The sequence below is a fragment of the Rhincodon typus genome, chromosome 3, assembly GCF_021869965.1.
Source record: "Rhincodon typus isolate 14 chromosome 3, sRhiTyp1.1, whole genome shotgun sequence".
NCBI lineage: Eukaryota > Metazoa > Chordata > Chondrichthyes > Orectolobiformes > Rhincodontidae > Rhincodon > Rhincodon typus.
This window is the reverse complement of record NC_063334.1, coordinates 27,691,267-27,718,489: the sequence shown is the minus strand read 5'-3', so window position 1 is coordinate 27,718,489 and position 27,223 is coordinate 27,691,267. Positions and strand designations below refer to the sequence as shown.

Below are 27,223 nucleotides of genomic sequence, written 5' to 3'. Positions count from 1 at the left end.
GAGTCTAGTGTGCCATTCAATATGATTATGGCTGATTGTCCACTAAGTTCCCTGTTTCTGCCTTCTGCCCATCACAGGGCCTAAAACCTGACTGTATTCAGAACATGACCTGGATCGCTTTGCCCTCTGATACTGACCACCAGTGTTCGAGATGACAGTAGGATGGGATTTCATCTCTATGGGCCAGCTGGTTACAAGCACCATTAGCAATGCAACTCTGGCCACACACTAGAGCGGAGGAATGGGGAAACCGAGTAGTCTAGCATTCCCTGACCTTGGTCATGCATCTTAAGAGTTCTTAAACACAACACTGCTGGCATTCCTTGGGGAGCCAACAAGTAAGAGAGCCTTTAGTTTAACTCTAAGCCAGTAATAGAAACAAATTGTTCAGTTTCTCAGCCACCTGGCTCGAGTTAAGGAATAAGCCAGCCTGTTCACAGATGTAATGTTACATTTGATTGCAAGATGAACGTGTGAGATGATGCATGTGCCATCTCTAAGACCACCTATTTCTGCCTCAGTAATCTCATTCAAGTTAGCCTTTCTCAGTTCAAATGCTGCCAAAACCTTGACCACCGGCGGACCACACACTCACTTGTTGGTACCCACATTCAGGGATAGATCATCTCCAGACTCAACCATGACACTGGGAATTCCTGGCATAGGGAGTTCCTGAATAAAAACCAAAAGAACTGCGGATGCTAGAGTCTGGAGGGCTGCAGGGTCCCCAAGCAGGAAACGAGGTGCTGTTCTTCCAGCTTGCACTGAGCTTCGCTGGAACACTGCAGCAGCCGGAGATAAAGAAGTTGGCCAGGGAACAGGGTGGTGTGTTAAAGCGGCAGACAACTGGAAGCTCAGGGTCCTTTTTTGCAGTCAGAATGTAGATGTTCTGCGAAGTGGTCACCCAGTCTATGCTTTGTTTCCCCAATGTAGAGGAAACCACATTGTGAGCAGTGAATTAAGGGCCCAAACTCTCCTATGCCCTAACCCCCAACCTCACACACTAGGCCTTGTTATCACAGTCTGCCATTACACACTACTCATTGTTAGCCACTAAACAGTCTCCATTAACAGTTATTCACTCTTCTCACCAGATCGTTGTCTACTCCTTTGTCTGTCCAACTGTTCTTCTCTCTCTCTTTGGGATATATCCCTACCTATCGTTTACTGCCAGACCTGCTAAGCTTTTCCAGCAACTTCGTTTTTTGTTTTTGATAGGGAGTTCCTGCCACAGACCACACTGACTTTGCAAATGGATGTGGTTGCTCTGTTGTTACAAGACTGGTTGGAAGTAGCAGAGACACTGCAACTTGTTTCTAAGGGTTTCAATGCTCCACTAGGAGTACCTCTGGATTGTGTGGGGACTTTTGGGACCTATACATATACATGGCTATTGACTGTGCCTCAGTGGGTTGCACTCTCACCTGAGTTCAATCCCTGTTCCAGGGTCACAAGCACACAATCCAGGCTGACACTGCTGGTGTGACACTGAGGAAATGCTGTATTGGAGATGTCTTCTCTTTTGGATGAGGCATTCAATGGAGACTCCAAATGCCCCCTCAGGTATGTGTAAAAACAAAACTCCATATCAGTAGTTCAAAAAAAGCAAAACATTTCTCCTAGGTGTACTGGTTAATAATAACAAAGCCATTGTCATTATGAATATTTCTATTAAATCTCACTTTCATCTTCTCTAATCTAAACAGGACAAGCCTAACCTCTAACTTCTTAGTTACTGAAGTCCCTTATACCAGATACCATCCTAATACCTCTTCTGCCACCCCCTCCAAGGTCTTCACATCTACCAGTTTCACAGCCCCAATAAGCAAAGGAATTGCTTTGAATCAAAGATAACTAACAAGCAAAAAAAGCAGAGCATGAAACTGCAAACTGGTAACGGCATGGTTACTGAACAGGAGATGGCAGCAAAGTGTCAGAATCAGTAATACAAACAGAATTACGTAAAACCCACAGATTACAAACAGTCATGTACAAAGAAAGTTTACACAGGACTAAATCAAAGATGGGGTGTAATTAGAAAAAGTGCCAGGCCTCAGACTTGAATTGTGTGGAGAGACCGGAGATGCTGAGATTGCACTCCTTAAGACAGAAAAGTAATGGGGAGATTTAATGGACGCTTTCAAAATCATGAGATTTGAGTAAATCAGGAGCAACTGTTTTCCACCGGCAGATGGGTAAATAACCAGAGGATAGATTTATAATAATTTAAGAAATGAACCAGAGACCAGAGGAAATGGAATTTATTTTAACACAATTGACAGGGATTTGGAATTTACTGCCTGAAAAGAGTGGTATGAGCAGATTCAAAGTTCCTGCTATAAAGGGAGTTGGATAAACATCTGAAAAGAAAAACTAATTGAGTGACTGTGGGAAAGAGCTGTTATTCTTCAGTTCCTCTTCATGTACTTCATTAATTTCCCTTCAAAGGATCTACAGTATTTGCCTCAACTACTTCCTGTGGTAGCGAGTTGCTCATTCTCCTCACTCTCTGGCTAAAGAGGTTTTCTCATTAGATTTATTAATAACTATTCCTTTTATGGCCTCATGTTTTAGAAATGGAGTAGGGGTTTTTACATTTAACCTACAAAATTCCTTCATAACTATAAACGCAGCTATCAGGTCAAACCTAAGCTTTCTCGTTTATAAAGAGATGAACAAATCTTTTCCTGGACACCAGGATCTCGTGAGCAATGTTGCCAAGCGTCTCAGGATGAGATGTGAAATTTAAATAAATATCACTGCAAGTGACACCCACAATCACCTGAAGTAGTGCTATGAAGTACAAACAATTGCCAGGATGATGATCCAGGTCACCTGCCCTCTGGAACCAGAGTGGGATCAGAGAAAAACAAAAAGTCACTTGTAGGTGTTGACCAGAATGCTCAAATTTCCAGTGATTCTCACATCACACAGCAACGCTGTGAATGCCAATATGAACAAAAAACTAAGTTAGTATAAGGACTGGCTCTGGTATTTCTCAAGTTTGACATTCAGCACTGTCGCTGGGATCAGCTGAAAAGCAATCACACAACCTGGGGTGGTGCTTAGGAGACCTTAGTAAGTCTGGAATCCAGAAGGGGTCAGTGATGTTGCAAGGGAGGAGAAATAAAGACATACAAAGTGAAGGAGCAACACAATTCCAAGCAAGAAAGTGAAACTTAAAGTGATGTCACAAAAACAAAATAGAGAAAAGGAAACACGAGGGTGGAGTGAGGAAATCAAGAGATAAAATAATAAAATTTCAATAGAGAAAAAAATGCTTCTGTTTCAGGTGTCAGTCTTACATAGCAGATAACACACCTCCTCCAAGACAGACAATTGAGTGTTAAAATCCTAAGCCATACATTTGAACACAAAATCCAGGCTGAAATTGCCAGAGCTGCGCGGAATGTGTGCTGGACTGTCGAGGTGCCACTTCACAGATAACAGATTCAACTGAAGCACCATCTGCTCTCTTGTGTGGACACCACAGCACTGGGATGAATGGGTCATTTTATGAAGAAAGATCAGACAGGGTAGGTCTGCATCCATTGGAGTTCAGCAGAATTCCTGGAAATCTCATTGAACATAAGATCCTTAGGGGGTCTTGACAGCGAGATGCTGAAAATGTGCTTCTCCTTTTAAAGTAACTACATCTAGGGGACACTGTTTAAAAGACGAGTGGTCTCCCATTTAAGATGGAGATTGCAAGAAATATCTCCTCTCAGAGGGTCATTGAGTACGTGGAGCGCTCTTCTCCAGAGAAAGGTAGAGACAGCATCATGAAATATTTTTAAGGCAGAGGTAGACTAATTCTTGACCAATAAGGAAGTCAAATGGTATCAGGTGTTGCAGGAAGTAGATTGAGGCTACAATCAAATCAGCAACAACCTTTATCGAATTGTGGAGCAGGCTCAAAGTGCCAAATAGCCTACTCTTGTGCCAAACTCATACTTAAGCTCGCATTGATTGATTTTTAGGCCGTCAACCAATAAAATCACACAATAAAATCAATACACCATTCTCACATTGCTGCTTGCGGAGGTTTGCACAGATTGGCTGCCATGTTTGCTAGAACAGTGATTACATTTCGAAGTGTCCTTCATGGGTTGTACAGCACTTTGGCATGTTCTGAGGTCAAAGGAAATTCACAAATGTACATTCTTTCCTCTTGACTGCAGATCTGTCCTTTAGCTTTTCTCTGTTTTGATGCACATTTACACCTTAGAGTAACATCTTCAGGATTTCCATCCATATTTGGATTGCTGCATTGTCAGTCTACTTGCAACAGGAAAGACCTGATTTATAAAGAAGACTGCAGCATTTAAACATCCAATTTTGATGTAATCAAGTAGGGAACAACAAAGAAAACGTCTCTAAACAGGTAATGGATGGCGAGTATTTCAGATAAAAGTGGAAGCAATAAGGTATAGGAGCAGAGTTAGGCTATTTGGCCCATCAAGTCTGTCCCACTATTTGATCATGGCTGATAGGTTTCTCAACCCCATTCTCCTGCCTGCGCCCTGTAACCCTTGATAGCCCTGCTAATCAAGAACCTATCAATGTCTTAAATACACTTAATGATTTGTCTTTCATAGCCTTCTGCTGCAATAAATTCCACAGATTAACCACCATTGGCTGAAGAAATTCTCACATCTCAGTTCTAAAGCAACATCCCTTTCACTCCAAGGCTGTGCTCTTGGGTTGTAGTCTCACCTACAACATCTTCTCACGTCCAGTCTATCTGGGCCTCTCAGTATTCTGTAATTTTCAACGAGACCCCCTCATCCTTCTAAACTGCATCTAGTACAGACCCAAAGTCCTCACCTGCTCCTCATATGACAAGCCTTTATTCTGGGGATCATTCTTGTGAACGTCCTCTGCTCGTAATATTCCGAATGTGGTCTGACCACAGCCTTATACAGTTTCAGCAGTATATCCCTGTTCTTGTATTCTAGCCTTCTTGAAATGAATGTTAACTTTTAATTTGCTTTCTTAACTGCCAACTGAACCAGCATTTTAACCTTAAGAGAATCCTGAATTAGGATTCCCAAGTCTGCTTGTGCTTCAGATTTCCAAAGCTGTTCCCCATTTACAAATTAGCCTATGCATCTATTCTTCCTACCAAAGTGCATAACCTCACAATTTCCCACACTGTATTCCATTGCCACTTCTTTGCACACTCTCCTAGTTTGTCCAAGTCCTCTACAGCTTCCCTACTTCCTCAACACTGCCTGTCCCACCACTTATCTTTGTGTCATCTGCAAACTTAGCAATAATGTCCTCAGTTTCTTTATTCAAATCGTTAAGGCATAATGTGAATAGTTGCCACTATCTGTCATCCTGAAAAAGACGCGTTATGCCTACTCTCTGCCTTCTACCAGTCAGCCAATCCTCTACCCATACCAGTACCTTGCCCCTAACAACATGGGCTCTTAGCTTATTTAGCCAACCTCCTTTGTGGCACCTTGTCAAAGAACTTCTGAAAGTCCAGATAGATCAAAACCACTGGCTCTCCTTTGTCTAATTACCTTCTCAAAGAATTCCAACAGATTTGTCAGGTATTTCCTCCCCTTGATAAAGCTGAGCTGACTAAGCCCCATTTTATCATGCATTTCCAAGTACTCCACAATCTTATCTTTAATGAAGGACTCTAAAATCTTACCAATGAGCGAGGTCAGGAAAATCAGCCTATAATTTCCCCATCTTCAACCTCCCTCCATTCTTAAACATTGGTGTTACATCAGTCATTTTCCAGTCCTCTGGGACCCTCCCTGATTCCAGTGATTGCTGAAAAATCATCACCAATGCTGCTACAATCTCCTCAGCTATCTCCTTCAGAACTCTGGGGTGTAGTCCATCCACAGTCTGGATGATTTATCCACCTTCAGACCTTTCAACATGCAAAGTACCTTCTCTTTAGTGATGGTCACTACCCTCACCTCTACTCCCTGACTTTCTTGAAGATCTAGTATGCTACTGGCACCTTGCCGTGAAGACTGATGCAAAATACCCATTCAGTTCCTCTGCCATTTCTTTGTTCCCCAATGCTACTTCTCCTGCCTCCTTTCGCAGGACTCCAATGTTCTCTTTTGCCTCTCACCTTTTATTGACCTAAAAAAGGTCTCTTGGAATTTTCTTTTATATTACTAGCTAGTTTACCCTCATATTTCATCTTCTCCTCCCTTATTGCTTTTTTAGTTGTCCTCTGTTGGTTTTTAAAAGGCTTCCCAAGCCTCTGGCTTCCCACTAAACTGCACCACATTGTAAGCTTTTTCTTTTGTTTTTATGCTGTCCCCGACTTCCCTTGTCAGACATAGTTGCCTCATCCTCCGCTTAGTAAGTTTCTTCTTCCTTGGGATGAATTTCTGCTGTGCCTCTCAAATTTGCCCCAATGTCCTCCCTGCGAGGCTGCCCTTCAAATCAACTCTGGCCAGCTCCTCCCTCATGTCTTTGCAGTCACCTTTACTCAACTGTAATACCATTACATCTGATTCCAGCTTCTCCCTGTCAAACTGCAGGGTGAATTCAATCATGTTGTGGTCACTGCTCCCCAGGGGTTCCTATACGTTTAGCTCCCTAATCAAGTCTGCCTCATTACATATTAAGTCCAGAATTGCCTGTTCCCTAGTGGGTTCTACCACAAGCTGCTCCAAAAACCCATCTCATAGATATTCCACCAATTCCTTTTCTTGACATCCACTACCAACCTGATTTTCCTGGTCCGCCAGCATATTGAAGTTGCCCATGATTATTGTAACAGTACCTTTCTTAAATGCCTTCTCTATTTCCTGAAATATTTTTGCCCCATATCCTAACTCTTGCTAGGTGGCATGCACATAACTCTCAGCAGGGTCTATTTTCCTTTGTGGTTCTTCTACGCACACAGATTCTACATCTTCCAACCCATTAACCGTTTCTTGCTATTGATTAATGTCTTTTCTTACTAAGAAATCAAACCCACCCCCTCTACCTGTCCTTTCAATAGGATGCAAATCCTTGGGTATTTAGTTCCTAGTCCCAGTTCCCTTGCATCACGTCTCATGATGTCCACAACATCATAACTGCTAACTTCAATCTGTGCTACAAGCTCATTTACCTTGTTGTATATACTGTGTGCATTTAAGTACAACATCCTCAGTGCTGCATTGACCACCTCTCTTCTCTTTGCTGTCCTGCTTAACTACTGTGCTGAAAACCCAGAGCTTAAAGGGATATTAGGGCTTCTGGCTAAAAGCTTGGTGAAAAGAAAAATATTTTAAAGAGTCTTAAAAGTGGAGATAGAGCTGGGTATACATAAAAACAACAGGATATCAGCCCAACCCTGAATGTATGGCTAAAGCAGACTTACTGATTTTCCTTATCAAGCCTTCTTCTTTGAAATCATAAGAAATCTTCTCAAAGTAGAATGTAGAGCACCAGTATGCATCCACTTCAGAGTCCAGTACCTCCAAGAAACGGCTAACAAGGTCATTCATGCCTTGAACATAGCTTACGTCTAAAACGCGAAAGTAGAAAACAGTTTCAGAGAATACACACTGTGAACACCTTCACAGATGCAAATGCTTGGATATTTAGTTCCCAGTCCCAATTCTTTTTTAGATGAAAAATGTCTTTATTTTAAATGTTAATTTTACAAATGGATTATATGGTCCTTTTGTCATCCTACAGTTGCCTTCAGAATGATAGATTTGGCTTTTAAAAAACTGAGTCGCTTACAATGCCAGCATTTATTGCCTGTCCTTAATTGCTCTTAAGGTGGTGAAACCGGGGAAATTTTGTTCTCAAACATGACAGAATAATTTCCTAGGCTTTGATAATATACCAGTCTTATAGTTTGTATTAAAATGAAGTTCATTATTATTATTAGCTCAGTGGCTAATGCTCTCCTCTCTGGTTCAGAATGTGCACTTTCAAGCCCTAGCGCAGAATGTGCACATAAAATCCAGGCTGACACTTCTTGGGTAGTTCTGAGGGAGTGCTGCACTGTCATTTTTCAGTTAAGAAGTTAATCTGAGGGCCAACTACCCTTTCAGATGGGTATAGGAAATCCCACAATACTGTAATGAGCAGCAGAGCTATTCTCTCTGGTGTTCTGACCACTATTTCTTTGTGGCTATTCCTTTTGTATCATCATGCTCATGTCATTTCATATTATGTACCAACCAGAAAGCTCTGACAGCATTTATACACAAAGTCCCACTCCTAGAGCATGCTTTGGTTTTATATTTGAAAAGTGAAGTAAGATCCCAGTGAACAAAATTCATCCCCCTCCAGCCAGACCCAGAATCGCACCCCCACCACCACACCATGCTCTCCTCCTGCCCAGACTCTCTTCATTCACTGACTCCCATCTCACCCCACAAGTTCTTGGTCCACTTCTTTTGCATTTGGGCTCCTACACCTATCTGCAGATCAGTTACAAGACTGCCCGATTTTTGTGGACCTGACGTTCATGTTAAAACAGACTTTCACTGTATTTCATTGTAACTAAATCCCTTTGAAACTCGCTACAGAAATACAAATCTCTATTTCTAACTAATGACCCAAGGAAACAATACTCAAAGGCAGCAAGTGTACCTGGATGAAATGCAGCAAAAGTGATCAGTATATCTCTCAACACCAAAAGGTTGATCACACCTTCATTTCTAGGAAACAGAACAAGCATATTTATAAATAGATAATCAGAACAGGTAGATTTTATTTTATTATTACAGTTGTGGTGTCAAACATACCGCATTACGCAGCGCCACTCCAGCAATCATCATGCCCCAGGTCAAATAGAGTAACCTGAACTTATGAAAAAGAGAAATGAATAACAAAAAAAAAATACTGTATGCAGTTCTGGGCACCACACCTTAGGAGCTACATAACCTATAAACTGGGTCTGTGACCGGTGTGAGGAGACTCAGAGGAAAATCTACTCGGCTTCATCCTCATCATCTATCTACTACAGTATCAGTAAGGGTGATCACTGTATTGATTGTAACAAGGTCGCCCAGGTGGACCTCAAAGAATATGAGTTCCCTGATTAAGGCTGTTAATCTCGTCAAATTGGGGAGTCCTGGCTGACAGATCTAAACAGGAGTGTCAGGCATTCTGATACTGAGAGCTACTCTAAGGGAGCTGGATCAGTATCAAGGACTTTTCACGTGACTTGGTGACAGGATACCAGCCTCTGTGCAGTTTTTTCAATCACCATGCAGTAATTGTGGAGATGAAGCAGAATACACACCTCTGGTGGCTCCATCACCACCCTAAACGAGCCAAACTTCAAACATATCTTGCAACTCAAAACTGAGCATCCGTGAGGCACTGTGGGCCAACAGCAGAATTATACTCAACCATAATCTGTAACCTTAAGGTCCAGCATATCCTCATTCTACCATGAAGAGATGGGATCAATCCTGACTCAATTAAGGGTGCAGAAGGGCATACCAGGACCAACCACAAGATGCACCACAGAAATGCATCAAAACTCCTTCAACAGCATCTTCCAAAGCCATGACCTCTGCCAACTAGAGGAGGCAGATGCATGGGAACACCAACACCTGAAAGTTCTTCTCCAAAATACACATCACCTTGACATGTAAATATAGTGGTTTTCCATCATTGTCACTGGATCAAAATCATGGAACTCCCTTCCTAACAACACTTGGAGTGTTCCTACATAACAAGGACGAGAGAGGTTCAACAGAATAGCCCCCCACCACCTTCTCTGGAGCAATTTGAATGGAAACGACATGCTGGCTCTGCCAGTGACATCCACATTTCCTTGATTGGAGAAAACATTTAAAACATATTAGTCTCGGAGGGAGTGCAGCATTAATTTACCAGAATGATCCCCGAGAACCAAGGGTTAAAACTGGTGGACAGATTACATTAATTTAGAATTAAAACAGAAAATGCCGGAAATACGCAACAGATCAGACAGCATCAGTGGACACAGAAACACAGTTAACACTGAAGTTAAACGGCTTTTCATGAAAACTCCCTGTACATTTGAAAGCTCATTGACCTGTAACATTAACTCTGTTTTTCACTCTGCAGAGACTGCTTGACTTGAGCACTTCCAGCATTTTCTGTTTTTATTTTGGATTTCCAGTAGCACCCAATAATTTCCTTCCACGTACCTAATTATGGTTGCATTTCCTGGATGTAGATGAAGAGATAACTTGATCAAAGTTTACAAGGTTTCAACGGGAACTAAGATAAGCTGTCTGACTGAAACTACATTCACTGGTTAAAGAATACGCTCTATCCCTAGGGCAGGAATATACAACAGAAATATTAGGGTTAGACCTTTCAGGACTGAAATTAGGAACCATTATTACAAAGTGTTGTAGATGTTGGAAACTCTCTTCTGCAAATTGAAAATTACAGTTCATCACTTGTAAATTTTAAATTTTGGACTGATAGATTTTTGTTGGCTAAATGTATTAGGGGACACAGGGCAGAAGTGGTACATTTTTAAAATGGAGTTAGGTTGTAGACTGACAAAGATCTGTGTGGTGACATAGCTAAATGATCTACTCTGGCCTCAACAGTGACTTGGTGATATACCATGGAAGGATTTGAAAGCAATCAATCTAGTATATTAATATATAGATTTAGAAACAAGTACACACTTACTGATAGTAATCCAAGACTCGTTCAGTTCTAGGCACATCTTTGTCTACGATCCTAATTGCTTCATGCAGTTCATGTACATTGATTTTCTGACGGTCTACATAAAACTGAGAATAGTTTACAAAAAGATTCATCTTTATGTCATCCTACAAATGTTTTATTTTTTAATTTAAATAATTTTCAATTGCACAGCTAGATCAAAAGATTTGGGCATCATGAAGACAGACTATGAGAAAAATGGGATTGTTCTCCCTGGAGCTGACAAGGTTAAGGGGAAATTTAATAGAGATGTTCAAAATCGTAAAGGGATTTTGACAAGAGTAAATAAGAAGAAAACTGCTTTGGTGGCAGGAGGGTGACTAACCAGAGGACAGAGCTATAAAGTAATTGTGAAACAACAGAAGTGGTGAGGAAGATGTTTTTTCTACACAGCAAGTTGCTGTGATCTAGAACAGACCGCCTGAAAGAGCAGTGGAAACAAATCCAAAAGTAATTTTCTAATAGAAATTGGATAAATATATTAAGTGGAGAAAATATTTAAGTAAATGGGGAAAGATTAGGGGAGTGGCATTAACTGGACTGCTCTTTGAAAGAACTAGCAAGGAATGATGGGCTGAATAATCATCTTGTGTTGCAAGAACTTTTGTTTCCATGGTTATAAGTGTCAGTGTTCGATGAACCAGATTCAGTAATGACAAGCGTAGGCTATGTTTCAGCCAGACACAATTTATGTATGTAATCTCCTTTAGCCTTTCAGATCCTTGGAGATCTCTATACTCATCTAATTCCAGTCTTTTGAGCAAGTCTAATATTGATTGCTCCACTATTGGCAACCCAAATTCTGAAATATCTTCCCAAAACCACCAACTCTCTAGCTCTTTTTCTTCATTTAATACACTCCTTAAAACCCACCTGTTGACCAAGCTTTTGGAAACTTGTTCTAATATCTCATATAACCAGGAGTCAGATCCTGTGACATAATGTGCCTGTTAAGCACCTTGGAATGTTTTATGTGTGGAAGGCATGATATAAATAAGCTATACTGTGCTTAATATAATTTCTTTCCATAACACCTGAAAATCAACTGTTGCAATCAACTGATCGCCACTGGCGATCACTTTGGTCAATTTAGTTTCTGAGTTCTTCTCCAAACAATGAGAAATTTCAACACCCAACTAAAGGCCTTTTACATGCAGAAAATATTACAATTATAGACTCTGTGCATGTGTAACATGGTACCCCATGACCTGGGTAAGATCTACTCAAAATACAAGCATTCTTTAGCTGGCTGGGCAACATCTTTGGAGAAAGAAAGTTAACATTTTAGGTTAATAGTCTTTTATCAAAATTTAATAGCGACCTGAAGGTGGTAGACTCAACAATGATGGAGCCTTTGAGAAATCAACGGATATGCCTGATTCTCTTGCTGGAAATAGTCATCTGGCAGTACCATGGCATACAAGGTGACTTATCTGGAATCTTAGCTGTTTCTCTCTCCACAGATGCCACCAGACCTGCCACCAACCTCAAGTAAAAGTTGGCCACCAAAATCTTCTCATTTAGAACATATTCACATCACACCTTAACAATGATCTTGTCACTGAATATTGATCGCAAACCAGATATTGCAGAGATTCTGCTTTACAAAACGACCTTGTTCACGTTGTTCTCTCCAAACAAGGGTAACAGGAATAAAATGTAGAATGACTGAATGATTAGAGGAAAGAGGACATTCACCTATAAGGAGGAAGGAAATGAGCTCCAACATAGGCAACCTTATGACAATTGGTTGTAGCAGCTGGGATGAAATCAAAATGGACACAGTCATCAAATCATTCAAGAAATGTGGGACATCAACACACTTTAGGGGACAGATGATTGTCTTAGGAATGATATGGCCGATGACTATTTGATTGCCGATCATTTTCACATGGTGCCATTTGAGTAGCAGATAGGGATGAGTTACTTGGTTCTGAAGACTGTGGGGTAGTTTGGGTTTATGGGTTTTGTATATTGAAATATACATTAAGTGCACATTCTGCTGCTAAACAGTATTATTTTCTGCCCTTAAAAAACTGAATTAAATTGTTAAAATTTTCATATAGCTTATGAATTTGCTGAATTTAATGTACAGAAATTATTGTTGTTCCCAATGAAGATTACTACTTTATAAATAAAAATACCGTATTGCCTTTTGTGCTTGTTTTGGGGCAGGATTCAGGAGAACAGTCACTGAGTTTGCGATTGGCTAATGTATGGGCAGCATGGCGGCTCAGTGGTTAGCATGCTGCCTCACATCACCAGGGACCTGTGTACAATTCCGTCCACATGGAGTTCGCACCTTCTCCCCATGTCTGCGCTGGTTTCCACTTGGTGCTCCAGTTTCTTCCATAGTCCAAAGATGTGCAGGTTAAGTGGATTGGCCATGCTCAATTGCTCCATGGTATCCAGGGATGTGCCAGCTAGGTGGGTTAGCTATGGAAAATCCGGAGTTGTGAAGATACGATGGGAATCTGGGGTATGCTCATCAGAGGGTCAGTACAGGCTCAATGGGCCATTTGGCCTCTTTCTACACTGGAGGGATTCTAGGATTCTATGACACCACTGTAAACAATTGGCTAGCAAGGCAGAGGGAAATCCATTGGAATTATTCCTCACGTATAAGGCAATCCCCTACTATTTTGCTAAAAATCTGGTCACAGCAGCTCTATTTTTATGTGAGAATGTACGGGGTATTTCAGATTTCTAGCACATCTAATATTTTTGCCTTTCACTTAAGTTATACTCAAAACGTCTTTTGAATGCTTTGTTCATAAATAGGCAACAGGAGTGGAAGTGCCCCTGTATGGAAAGTGGAATATATTCAAGTTACAGGATGAAGAAGATGCCAATACCTTGAAAGCCGCAGTTTCAGCCATAATTTTAAATGGGAGCGATAAACTTGTGGAAGTGTTTCAACACATTAGGCAATGGGTGGTGCATCACTCAGAACAGATTATTAAAATCACAGATTTCTGATGCTTCCTCTTGAGTATGTACATTCAGTTATTGCATCTTTAACTTCACAACACAAATAGAAGGACAGATCTAACTGAATGGCAGAATACACTCAAGGGTTGAATGGCAGCCTCCTGCTCCAGGTAGTATATTTTTAAAGAAACGACAGAAGAATTGAATACATATTTCACCTCTGACTTCACGAAGGAGGACATTAAATAATTTCCAAGAAATGCTAGGGAACCGAGGGTCCAGTGAGAGGGATGAGTTGAAAAAAAAATTAGTATTCGTTTTGAAAAAAAGTGAAGAAATTAATGGTGTTAACGTCTGCCAAATCCCCAGTGCCTGATAATCTGTGTTCCAGAGTACCCTAGAAATACTAGACACGTTGGTGCTCATCTTCCAAAATTTTGTAGACTCTAGAGAAGTTCGTACAGGTTGGAGGATGGCAAATGTAACCCCACTATTTAAAAAAAGGGAGAGAAAAAACAATGAAATAAAGACCAGTTTGCTTAACATCAGTCATGGGAAAAATGCCACAGTCATTTATAATCTTTTATAATAAGATGTGATACAGAACACTTGAAAAGCATTAACGAGATTAGTCAGTGTGGTTTTATAAAAGGCAAATCATAATTAACTAATCTAGTGGATTTTTTGAGGATGTAACAAGTGGAATTGATAAGGGAGAAGCAATGGATGTGGTGCATTTGGATTTGAAGAAAGCTTTTGATAAGGTCCCACATCGGAAACTAGTGGGCAAAATTAAAACATGTATTGGGGGTAATATACCTGCATGAAGTGAGAATTGGCTTACAGACCAGAAACAGAGTGTGGAATACATGGGTCTTTTTTTGGGTGACAGGCTGTGACTTCCAATACTGCAGGGATTAGTGTTTGGGCCCCATATATATATAAATTTAAAACCTAGATGAGGGAACCAAATCTAAGATTTCCAAGTTTTGCTGGTGACACTCTTAGACACAATTGTGAATTGAGAGATGGTGCAAGGAGGCTTCAGGGCGATCCAGACAAGTTGAGTGTGAACTTATACATAGCAGATCCAACATAACATGGATAGATAATGAAATCTTTGGTGTGAGTAACAGAAAGATACAGCATTATTTAAATGATGATGTATTGGAAAGTGGACGCACAAAGGAACCTGGCGCCCTTGTACACCAGTCAATGAGTAGGAAAGCCAATAGTACACATTGGCCTTCATTGCAAGAGGATCAGAGTTCAGAAATAGGAGTATCTTACTACAGTTACACAGGGCAGTGGTGAGACTGCACCTGAAGTACTATATGCAGTTTTGGTTTCCCTATCCAAGGGATGATATACCTGCCATAGAGGAGTGCAGCAGAAACTCACTAGACTGATATCAGGAATGGCAGGACTGTCCTTAGAGGACAGCTTGGGTCACTGGGCCTACATTCACTAGAATTTAGAACAGTTTAGAAGAATGAGAGGAGATCTGATTGAAACATATAAATTCTAACACATTAGATGCTAGGAGGACTTTAGCCCTGGTTGCGAAATCTAGAACCTGGGATCATCGTCTCAGGATATGGGGTAGGCCATTTTAGACTAAGATGAAGTAGCATTGCTTCACTCTGAAGGTGGTGGTCAACCTGTGGAATTCTCTACATCAGAAGGATATGAAGGCTGGACCACTGAGTATATTCAAGAAAGAGAATGATAAACTTTCTGATCTTAAAGGCATCAAAGGTAATGGAAAGAAGGTGGCAATGTGGTATTGAAATGAAGAATCATCCATGATCATATTGAATAGTAGAGTGGATTTGAAGGGTTGAATGGCCTACTCGTCTCTAGTTTTCTTTGTTTCTAAACTGTGGTCTAATCAATGATATTGTATTATCATTACCACAAGCAAAAGCAAATCCCATGCCATTTATGAAACTGACCTTTGCCTGCAGCTCTATGAAGGATATCTGCTCAGTCTTTTCCTCCGAAAGATCCATTTCATGCCCTTTAAGATTGCAGCCACTGCCCCTTTGTTGATAAGCAAGAGCTGCTTCATAAAGCTGTGCTACAAACAGAAAGCAAGAAACACCAGAGATCAGCCTAACACACATCATCTACTTCAGAAATAAGCCAAGATTGAGTGGGATATCATCACACTCTGTTGATATCATTCTCAGCAGTTGGTATGGAGCTGATACTGCCTGCACTGTTTCTGCCTGAGGAAGGATTATCAATCATCCTGATTTTAACATTCTCAACCTGTTTTCAAATTCCCCATGCCCTAGCCCTCTTCCTCTTAGACCATCTTACTACGACTTCTTCCAGCTCAAGAGTTCACCAAGATCCTCATGACTGCAGGTTCTGGCCATTTACTCCATAACTGTCGGCTGCATTTCAGTTGCCTGGACCCTAGCTTCCTCCCTAAACCTCAGCTGCCTCTGCCTCCCATTTCAAGACACTCACTATAATTTGCCTTTTTGACTGAGCTTCTGATAACCTAACCTAAAATCATCTAATGCAGCTAAATGTCAAATTACATTTGACAATACTCCTTGACATTTTTAACTAAGTTTAAAGGGGCTATACACATGCAAGTTATTGTTGATTACCAGGGAGACTCCAGGAAATGAAGTCTGATCTACTGGATAACACAGTGAGGAACACTGGAGGAAAATCATGGGGCCATTCGTAAAAGGCATGTACAGTTTTACATCTTCTCTGAGCTCTATATCTTCTCCATATTGGAGACATTTGATCAGGTGAAGAGTCTGGAGGTTTCATAACAAAGCCACCATGGTATGTCCAACAATAGTTGATAATCCCGATCTAATGCCACGTCAATAGATTATCCCGTCAGTTCAAGCTAAACATCAAAATATTTCAAGAATATGTTTGAAAATTCATTACAGGTGTGAAATCTGTGTGGTTACCGCACTAACATTCAAAAAAGTACTTCAACACCACTCAACTGAAACAAGTTCAGGTAATCAGGATGGATGTACCCTTCAGAATAAAATTAAATCTGCTTCACATCCGAAGAGCTTATGGGTGAAGATTCCATCTTACATGGGATGTAAGCATCACGGGAAAGGCAATATTTATTCTTCATTCCTCATTGCCCTCTGAGAATGATAGCAAGGGGTATCCTTGAACCATTGCAGGCCTGAAGGTGAATGTACACCTGTGATGCTGTTAAGAAAGGAGTTTCAGGATTCCGCAAATCAGTCTGTCAAACAATTGAAAGGCCTGAGTTTGCAAAGAACTTATACCATATTATCTACAATGCAATCATTGTTACGGTACAGGAATTCCAAGAAATACTGCCTCGATTGACTTATTTCATTCCATATGCAACATCCAGATTCCTTGGGAATTTTGCACTAATCGAGATTGACCCCCATAAAAAAAACAAATAGCAGAAATTCTTGCATTCATCCCTTGTTCCAGGTCTGCCAGTCTACCGATCACTGGTAGCTTTGACTCCACTTTCCTTTCTGCCCCCCTTAACTCTTGACTCCGTATAAATAATTTTCTATTGAATTCAGCTTTGAATAAATTTAATGACCCGGCTGTCACTGGTTTTTCAGGAAAAGAATTCCACTCATCAAGAACCTCAGGGAAATGATGTCTCCTTAACTCAGTATTAAAATGGAAAACTCAAATCTTTAAACTGTCATCCCATTCTAGACTCACTCAAAAGGGGAAATATCCTCTCAGTATCCATTCTGTCAAAAAACTTTCTCAATATGCTTCAATCAGATCACCTCTTATTCATAATTACCACGAGTATACGCTCAACCTGCTAAACCTGCTAAACCGTCCCCCATAAGAAAAGCTCTCCTCCCAGGAAGCAACCTGGTGAACAATTTGTGAACTGTCTCCAGTGCAGGTATATGCCTCCAGTAAGAGAATTAAATTAATTGAACAGCTAATCCTCGCAGCCATGCATTTCATTAAGATCAAAAGATGGATCAGTTTGCTGAACCAAAGCCACTTTGATTGACATAGACCATCATGAAATAGTGCTGAAGGAATGGGTAAATTACTCACAAGGCTGTCTAAGGGCACTATTTTTACTTGTTTGTGACAGGAGCATTAAAAGATTTGAAATTAAAATTGCAAAGACATTGGCAAAAGAGAACCCAACAGAGCAAACAGAAGAGATACCAAGAACTGCAGATACTAAAGTCAGAGACGACACAGTGTGGAGCTGGAGGAACATAGCAGGCCAGGCAGCAACGTTTTGGTCAGGACCCTTCTTCATAAAGAGTAAACAGGAGAATTTTTTTTTTAAGAAACACAGCCTTAAAGGATGGTGGAAGCAGTTTCAATAGTAACATTTAAAAAGACGAATGAGATAGATACTTAAAGAGGGAATTTTGCAAAGCTACAGGGAAACAGCAGGTAGAGTGGGATTAATTCAATAAATTTCACAAAAATACAACTCTTCCCCCATGGGTTCAATGGCCTCCATTTTGCTGTAGCACCCCATGATTTTAACCTAAATTAAGGAACAAGACAATTTTTCTGAAAGAAAGGCACATTCTTCTTTTGCCTGGTTAAAATTAGACTAATAGTTCAGCACCAATCATAAATCATAACTGCTGAAAAATACATAACTGGGAATCGGGGCAATCAGAAAATAACTGCACACACGTAGATCAATTCTAACTTCTATACTTACACTGTTCCAGCACAGATTTATCAAAATTAAGTCTCAGACTGAAATTCTGTCCGTGCAGATCTGCAACCCAACCCAAAGTTATCATATAGGGGTCACTACAGCTAAACATTCTTATGAGCTGGCCAATCGTTACATCTCCATATCAGTACACCGATTGTGCATCAGACCCGATTCCCCCACTGTACTCATCCCAGATGCTCCAACCCTTTGTCATACCATTGCCAGTTCATGCTAGTAGTGCGTTGCAACACAAAATTACATTTGAGCTGTTGGCTTGGATGGGATGGGAGCACGGTTGCAGGGAAAATGGGAAATGAACTTCTGGGGGCAGTCTTGGAGATGCCCCATTCCAACAAAGTCCAAACTAAGCCAATAATCTTCCTTCAATTTTCATAAGCACTCTTTAGGGATTAGTCTCAGGATAAGAACACTGAAGACAGAGGAGAAGGAATGTTTTCATTGAGATGGTTATGAATCTTCAGAATTCTCTTATCCTGCTAACATTCAGTCAATCAGCATGTTCATGTCTGAAATTAGTGGATCTCTAAGGGAATCAAGGAATTAGGAGATCAAGAGGGAAAGTAGAGTTGATGTAGGTGGTCAGCTATGACCTTTGAACTGCAAAGTAGATTAAAGGGACCCATCTCTTATGTTTAATTTTTCCCCTGTGAAACTTGAAAACAAAGCAAAAAGAAACTACTCCAGTCTTCCACTACCATATAGAACACACAATTGAGACAATACTTACTGTCAGTCTCATCCACCCTCATCCTCCTGCTACTTGGCATTAGGGTCTGCCACCGACACTTCATCATCTTGTAGCGAACATAGCGCTCCAATGCCAGCACTTTACGCTCTCGAGTTGTGGAGGAGCAGGGATACATCCCAAACAGAAACTTCCATACATCCTTACGAATACTGGGATCCACACCACCTGAAAAAAGTGAACAAAACTAACAGGTCCATTTGCTTCCTCGAACCCTCGGGATCCAGGTGGCATTGGTAATCCTACAGTATCTTTTGCGACTAGTGTCTCAGTCCTTATTAAACATCCGTTCAGATTTCAAGAAGTTGGGGAATTTCCCTAAGGACCAGATTGAGACTTGAGAAATTACCACATCATTACTTCTGCAGTTTATTGCAATACTGCAAGATTTGGGCTGATTTAAATTGGACATTTAAAAACAGTTTTGGAAAGAAACTATATACAATTTGAAAACACCTGTCACAATCTAAGGACACTCATTTGCAAACAAATTGATATATTTTGAGTGTAGTCACCATTGTAGGAAACACAGCAGCCACTTTGCATTCAGCAGACTCTCATAAAAAGCCACGTGAGAACAGATTTTTTGCTCTTAGATTTAGATTGAGGGTTAAATACTGGGTTGGGCACCATGAAGAACTCATCCTTCTCTCTTTACAAGAGTGGCGTGTGATTTTGTTCATCTGAGGGGACAGATTGGGTATTAGTTTAGCAATACGTCCCAAGAAAGGCACTTGTGGCAATGCAGCACTCCTTCAGTGTTTCGCTGAAAGTTTCATCCTAGATATGGGGTTTGGAACCCCACTCACAGAAAGTACAGTACCACCCACAGAACCAAGATTGTAAAGATGACTTTGGACTCAGAATTTATGCCCACTCTTGGTCTCTAGCAGTACCCACTCCAGTAATTTTGGTATTCGCCATCTTAAATCGAGTGAAGAATTGTGGAATCCGAGTGCGCAGTTCCACTGCGAACATTTCCAGTAGCCATGGCAAACAGAGGCAGAAACCCCAGCTAACTTAACATATTTTTGATGCAATATTACAAAAATGCACTGGAGAGGACGCAAAAGGAATTATATGATTAATTTAAGAGCTTTACTTCCAATTTTACTCATTGTAGATTTAAGTAGATTTAAGTGTGTATGCTTCTACTTGTGTTTGCAATAGCTTCCAAATACAACAGCATGGATTATGTACCTACATCTGCTGTGAAAAGTCTGCATAATCCAGATACTCCAATGAGAGATGAATCATGCACTATGTTTGGCCCCTACTTGTTACATCAGCAGCTTTTTACACTGCTATTCTAAACTGTGTCACTTAGCTCAGTCGGCTGGATAGCTGGATTGCAATGCAAAATGATACCAACAGCATGAGGTTCAATTCCTGCACTGGCTAAGGTTACCATGAAATTTGTCCTTCTCAACCGTTCCCCTCTCCCGGGGTGTGGTGATGCTCAGGTTAAACCACCACAACTCTAATAAGACAGCAGCCCTATGCTCCTTTGGGACTAATTCAAATTTACCTTTCAGTTTAGAATGAAGAGAAGGCATGGCTTCTTACAGCACCTTTCACAACATTAGGATGTCCCAAAGCACTTTTACAACTAAATACTTACTTATTGAAGCTCAGTCATTGCTGTAGTGTACGGAATGTGTCGATTCCTGGTTTATTCTCTGATAAATTGAGATGATCGATATTGTAAATTTAAACTACAGACCAAAGATTTTAAGTGATGCGCTATAGAACATAGAACAGTACAGCATAGGTACAGAATGAATGAATGAATGATTAGTCACTGTATTTTACTGTATTTTTCACTGTAAAATGCAAATGGAAAACTTCAACAGTTGGCACAATGCAGTGCCATTTTGAATAGTTTAAAAATAAAAAGGACAAGTGATATAACTGAAAGAGAGAGTCCAGAGCCAGATCACCAACGACACCTGTGCTGCCACCCCTTTTCCAAAGCTTCAACAAGGCCTGCGCTAGACACACCAAAGTAGGAGTCACCATTCTTGAGGCACCCTTCACTGCTGGGTTCACCTTGCCAACGCTGCTGATGCTGGGTCCTGGGCTGAAACCACACTCGCCCCATAACCAGGAGTCCCAGCTCCACACTTACCATGCTGCTGCCGTGCCAGTGCTAGGAGATCCCGTTGTACTGCATCTAGAAATCCCTGGATCCCCATCCAGACCAGGCTGCCACTGCCGTCTTGCTAAGAGTCCCACACCTTCTGCCCTCCTCTGAGATGTCGCCTTGCTAGTGTTGCCATCTTGAAAAGTCTGCTGCCACTGCTGCCTCCAATCGCTGGAGGAGCTTTGCCGCTGCTGCTCCTGACACCAGTCCCGAACGCCAGGAGGACATCTCTGTTGCTGCTGCCACCAGCGCTTCCAGCCACCGTGAGGATACACGCCTACTGTCAGGAGGAGCCGCTCTAGCTGCCGTGCCCATTTCACTGACTAACCCACAACAAAAGGCTCCAAGGAAAAATGAAATAAACAAAAATGTGAAACAAAAAGAGAAGTAAAAAGGAAGAAAAAGAAAGAAAGCAAACATGCAGGAAGTCCTATTACTCAGCTGCTATCTTGACCTGGAACAGATCCTACAGCCCACCATATACGTGCCGAACATGATATCATTCTATACTAACCCCATCTGCCTGCACATGGTCTGTAACCATCTATTCCCAGTCTTTCACGTGTCTGTCTAAGTGTCCTTTAAACCCTGCAAGCGTATTTGCTTCTACCACCTCTCATGGCACCCTCTGCATAAAAAAAACTTATCTCGTACATTTCCTTTCATCTTTCTCCCTCTCACCTTAAACTAGTAGTTGACTTTTCCACTCTGGGAAAAAGACACTGTTTATCCACTCTTTCCATGCCCCTCACGATTTTATATACTTCTATCAGGTCACCCCTCAGCCTCAGCCAAAACAGTCTAAGTTTGTCCAACCTCTCCTTATAGTTAATATACTCCAATCCAGGCAACATCTTGGTAAACCTCATCTGCACCTTCTCCAAAGCAGCCACATCCTTTCTACAGTGTGGCAACCAGAACTGCACATAACATTCCAAATGAGGCCTAACTAATGTTTTATACAGATGAAACCTAACTTGCCAATTTTTATTCTCAATGCCCAACCAATGAAGGCAAGCATGCCCAATGCCTTCTTTACCACACTTTCAGAGTACTGTGGACGTGCACCCTAAGATCCCTGTATATATCAATGCTCCTAAACTTCCTGCCATTTACTATATACTCTGCTCTTGCATTCGGCCTCCCAAAATGCATCATGTGACACTTGTCTGGATTAAATTTCATCTGCCACTTTTCTGTTCAACTTTCCAAATGATCTATATCCTACTGTAACCTTCCTCACAATCCACATCTCCTCCAATTTTTATGTTATCTGCAAACTTACTAATCAGACCACCTACATTTTCATCCAAATCATTTGTTTATATTACAAACAATAGAGGTCCCAGCACTGATCCTTGCTGATCACAGACGTCCTCTTAGCAAAAAACACCCCTCCACAACTACCCGGTTTTCCACGACCAAAACAATTTTGTATCCAACTTACCAACTCATAGTGGATCCTTTGTGGCTTAATCTTGTGGATCAGCCTACCATGTCAGACACTTTAGTAAATTCCATGTGGACAACATCTACTGCCCTACCTTCAATCATCTTCATCAATTCCTCAAAAGAATACAATCAAATTTGAAAGATAAACCTCCCCTGCACAAAGCCATGCAGACTCTCCCTAATAAGTGCATTAGTTTCCAATTATGAGTAAATACTGTCCGAGAATCTTCGCTAAAAATATCCCGATCACTGATTTAAGGCTTACTGGCCTACAATTCTCCCGGTTGTCCTTCTTAAAACAGAGGAACAACATTGACTATTGTCTAATCTTCTGGAACCTTGCCTGTGGCTAAAGAAGATAGAAAGATCTCTGTAAAGGCGTCTGTAATCTCTTTCTTTGCCTCCCTTATTATCCTGGGATAGATCTCATCAGGCCCTGGGGCTTATCTAATTTAATGCTTTTCAAGACACCCAACATCAATTCCTTGGGCTCCAAATAAATTCCATCCTTGAGTGGACTTATCCTTTCCCTAGCTACCCTCTTGTTCCTAACACAAGTATATGATGCCTTGGGATTCTCCTTAATTCTACTTACCATGAACATTTCATGGTCCCTTTTAAGTTATTTTTTAAGTTCTTTTCTGCTTCCTTTATATTCAAGGGCCTTGTCCGATTTCAGTTTCCTAAACCTTATACAGGCTTCCTTTCTCGTTTTTGACTAAACTTTCAATATTTCATCATCCAGGTTTCTGAATCTTGCCACCCTTAACTGTCATCCTCACAGTAACATGCTGGTCCTAAACTCTGATCAATTGGCCTTTAAAAGACTTCCACATGTCAGACGTGGATTTACCCTCAAACAACTGTCCCCAATCAAAATTCTCCAGTTCCTGCACTGTTATAATCAGCCTTCCCCCAATCCAGCACTTCCACCCGGGGACTAATCTTATCCTTAAGTATCTTAAAACTTAACGGAATTATGATCACTGTTCCCAAAATGTCCCCATCCCCACCCCCACCGATACTTCAATTACCTGGCGAGACTTATTTCCCAATCCAAGGTCTAGTACAGCCCCTTCCCTAATTGGACTGTCTACATACTATTTCAAGAAACCCTCCCGGATGCACCTAACAAATTGCGCTCTAAGCCCCTGACATTAAGGGAGTCCCAATCAATAGCGGGGAAGTTAAAATCACCCACTACAATAACCATGTTGTTTTTACATCTTTCCATGATCTGCTCCTCTATCTCCTGATGGCTATTGGGAGGCCTATAGTATAGACTCATCATAGTGACTGCACCTTCCTTATTCTTGACTTCTACCTATATGACTTCATGGAATGAACCCTCCAAGATGTCCTCTCTTGGTGCAGCTGTGACATTCTCCTTATTGAGTCATGCAACTCCCCCACCCCTTTTACATCCCTTTCCATCATGCATGCAACGTCTAAACCCTGGGACCCTGAGCTACCAGTCCTGGCCTGGTCTCAAGTTTCTGAAATGGCTACAACATTGCAGTTCCACGTACTAATCCAGGCTCTAAGCTCAGCCAGCTGACTGTTATACTGCTTGTGTTGAAAGAAATACTCTTTAGACCACCAGTCTCACTGTGTTCATTAACCTGGCCCTGCCTGTTCTTCCTATTAGGCTTGTTTGACCTTAACCTCCACCTCTCCTCAATCACTCCACAACTGACCTACTGATCTGGTTTGCAACCCTCTCCTGTCAACTACTCAACCGCTCTTAATCTGCAACGTGCCATACCATTAAAGCAACGTGACTTCATATGGCTATATGCCAGATTTTCTCTTTGGAAGCCCATAACTTGGTACGTTTTTGTGACCGAGAGAATATTATGCCAGAACTGTTAGATTACACTCATCAGGAAAGGATAAATAGGCCGAGATCACTTTGCTTTTGAGAAGAGTTTGAAAAGAAGCTTTTAAAATTACAACAGCTTTTGATTTAAGGTGACGCAAGAGAGAATGCTTCATCCTGTTAGGAATGCCAAAACAAGATGCAATCAATGTGACAATCACAAAAAATGAGACTGGGAATTCAGGAGGATCATGACCACACCTAGGCATGTCCTCAACATGGTCGATTAAATCCAAGTTTGTAAAGCATTTTATAATGCCCTTTTAGTTTTGAGTGCTTCAGTTTCAAAATAACCAGCAGCACAGCATGTGCTTTAAGCAAAATTTTTAAAGTTAGTTTAGTAAACAACCACTACTGAAAGTAATTTAATTAAATAGGTGATATAAATCTATTAGTCAACACGGTTTAAAAATGAAGTTTAAAGTTAATTACCAAAATGAAAGAAAGATCAGTTTCTAAGATCATTTTAGGCTTGTTACTTTGGTTTGAAGATTCTCTTGGAGGTGAAGGTGGGAGGGGGTGGGAGAAGGAAGAGTCAAAATTTAGCAGCCATGATGGCTCCTGTAGTTGAATAGTTGGAATTTCCTCTCACAGGTGGACTGAGCAGAACAGGTCTGGGAAGGAGTGAAGGCTCCTCAATTTTGCATTTACAGCAAGCTGTGTTGAGGCACTAAGCAGCCTGGTTCAGTACGTAGTCCTTTAGCTGGTTTGCCTTCCTCCAGTACTCTGTCGAAAGCACTCATTTCAAGAGTACTGCCCAGAGTTTTCTTGGAGTTCTACTCAAAATGACGGTTCACATCTGTCTTATCAAAATTGAAGCAAAATGGCTGCTATGATAACTTCAAATGAGCCATTGTTCCACCAGGCAAAGAGGTTAATTACAATTCCAATACTGCAACTCCTCAAGATCTGAAATGAAAACACAGCACTGAAGAAACTGAGCAGATCTGGCAGCATCTGTGGAGGGGGGAAGATAGTTCATGATTTGAGACTGTTATCACTTCTTCAGAACTGAAAAATCATATCAGACTCAAAACACAGAAACATACAAGATAGGAGCAGGAGGCAGCCATTCGGCCCTTCAAGCCTGCTCCGCCATTCATCACGATCATGGCTGATTGTTCAACTCAATACCTAATCTTGCTTTCTCCCCTTAACCTTTGATCCCGTTTGCCCCAAGTGCTTTATCTAGCTGCCTCCTGAATACATTCAATGTTTTGGCATTAACTACTTCCTGTGGTAATGAATTCCACAGGCTCACCACTCTTTGGGTGGAGAAATATCTCCTCATCTCCATCCTAAATCGTCTCCCCTGAATCCTCAAACTGTGACCCCTGATTCTGGACACACCCACCGTCGGGAACATCCTTCCTGCATCTACCCTGTCCAGTCCTGTTAGAATTTTATAAGTCTCTATGAGATCCCCGCTCATTTATTTGAACTCCAGTGAAAACAATCCTAACTTAGTCAATCTCTCCTCATATCTCAGTCCCGCCATCCCTCGAGTCAGCCTGGTAAACCTTCACTGCACTCCCTCGAGAGCAAGAGCATCCTTCCTCAGAAAAGGAGACCAAAACTGCACACAATATTGTAGATGTGGCCTCACCAAGGCCCTGTATAACTGCAACAACACATCCCTGCTCCTGTACTCAAAACCTCTAGCAATGAAGGCCAACATACCATTTGCCTTCTTTACCACCTGCTGCACCTGCATGCTTACCTTCAGCGACTGGTGCACAAGGACACCCAGGTCCCACTGCACACTTCCTTCTCCCAATTCACAGCCATTCAGGTAGTAATCCGCCTTCTTGTTTTTGCTTCCAAAGTGAATAACCTCATTTATCCAAATTAAACTGCCATTGATCCGTCCACTCACCCAACCGTCCAGATCATGCTGAAAGATCTCTGCGTTCTTGTCACAGTTCACCTTCCCACCCAACTTGTTATCAGCTGCAAACTTGGAGATGTTACATTTTGTTCCCTCATCCAAATCATTAATATATATTGCAAATAGCTGGGGTCTCAACACCGATCCCTGTGGCACCCTACTAGTTACCGCCTGCCAATTTGAAAACAACCCATTAATTCCTACTGTTTCTTCTCTGCCAACCAGTTTTCTGTCCATCTCAATTCACTTCCCCCAATCCCACACGCTTTAATCTTGCACAGTAATCTCTTATGTGGGACTTTGTCAAACACTTTCTGATGTCCAAACATACTACATCGAATGGCTCCCCTTTGTCAACTCTAGAATAGAATTCCAACAGATTTGTCAAGCATGATTTCCCCTTCATACATCCTTGCTGACTCTGTCTGATCACGCCACTCCATTTTAAATGCTCCGTTATAACGTCCTTGATAATGGATGCAAAAATTTTCCCTACTGCAGACGTTAGGCTTTCTGGTCTATAATTCCGTTTTTTCTCTCCCTCCCGGTTTGAATATTGGAGTGACATTAACTATCCTCCAATCTGCAGGGACTGTTCGAGTCTATAGAATCCTGGAAGATGACCACCCACCAATGCATCCACTATTTCTACAGACAATTCCTTAAACACTATGGAATGTAGATTATTAGGCCCTGGGATTTATCCGCCTTCAATCCCATCAATTCTCCCGGCGCTATTTCTCTACTAATATTGATCCCTCTCAATTGATCCCTCTCAATTGATCCCTCTCAATTGA

General features: G+C 41.3%; 1 protein-coding gene across 3 annotated transcripts in view; it reads right to left on the bottom strand.

The window, feature by feature from the left end:
• Nucleotides 1-27,223, bottom strand: part of si:dkey-238d18.4 (rab GTPase-activating protein 22) — a 61,688-nt gene that overhangs the window by 20,271 nt on the left and 14,194 nt on the right. For 2 of the 3 annotated variants that reach the window (XM_020513857.2, XM_048593014.1), the window contains 5 exons: nucleotides 19,047-19,232; nucleotides 15,555-15,679; nucleotides 10,633-10,736; nucleotides 8,581-8,648; nucleotides 7,352-7,498 (listed from right to left, as the gene is read on the bottom strand). In XM_020513857.2, coding sequence (XP_020369446.1) covers nucleotides 7,352-7,498; nucleotides 8,581-8,648; nucleotides 10,633-10,736; nucleotides 15,555-15,679; nucleotides 19,047-19,232 — 630 coding nt within the window. The remainder of the gene's footprint in view (nucleotides 1-7,351; nucleotides 7,499-8,580; nucleotides 8,649-10,632; nucleotides 10,737-15,554; nucleotides 15,680-19,046; nucleotides 19,233-27,223) is intronic. The other variant, XM_048593006.1, reaches the window with a different exon arrangement.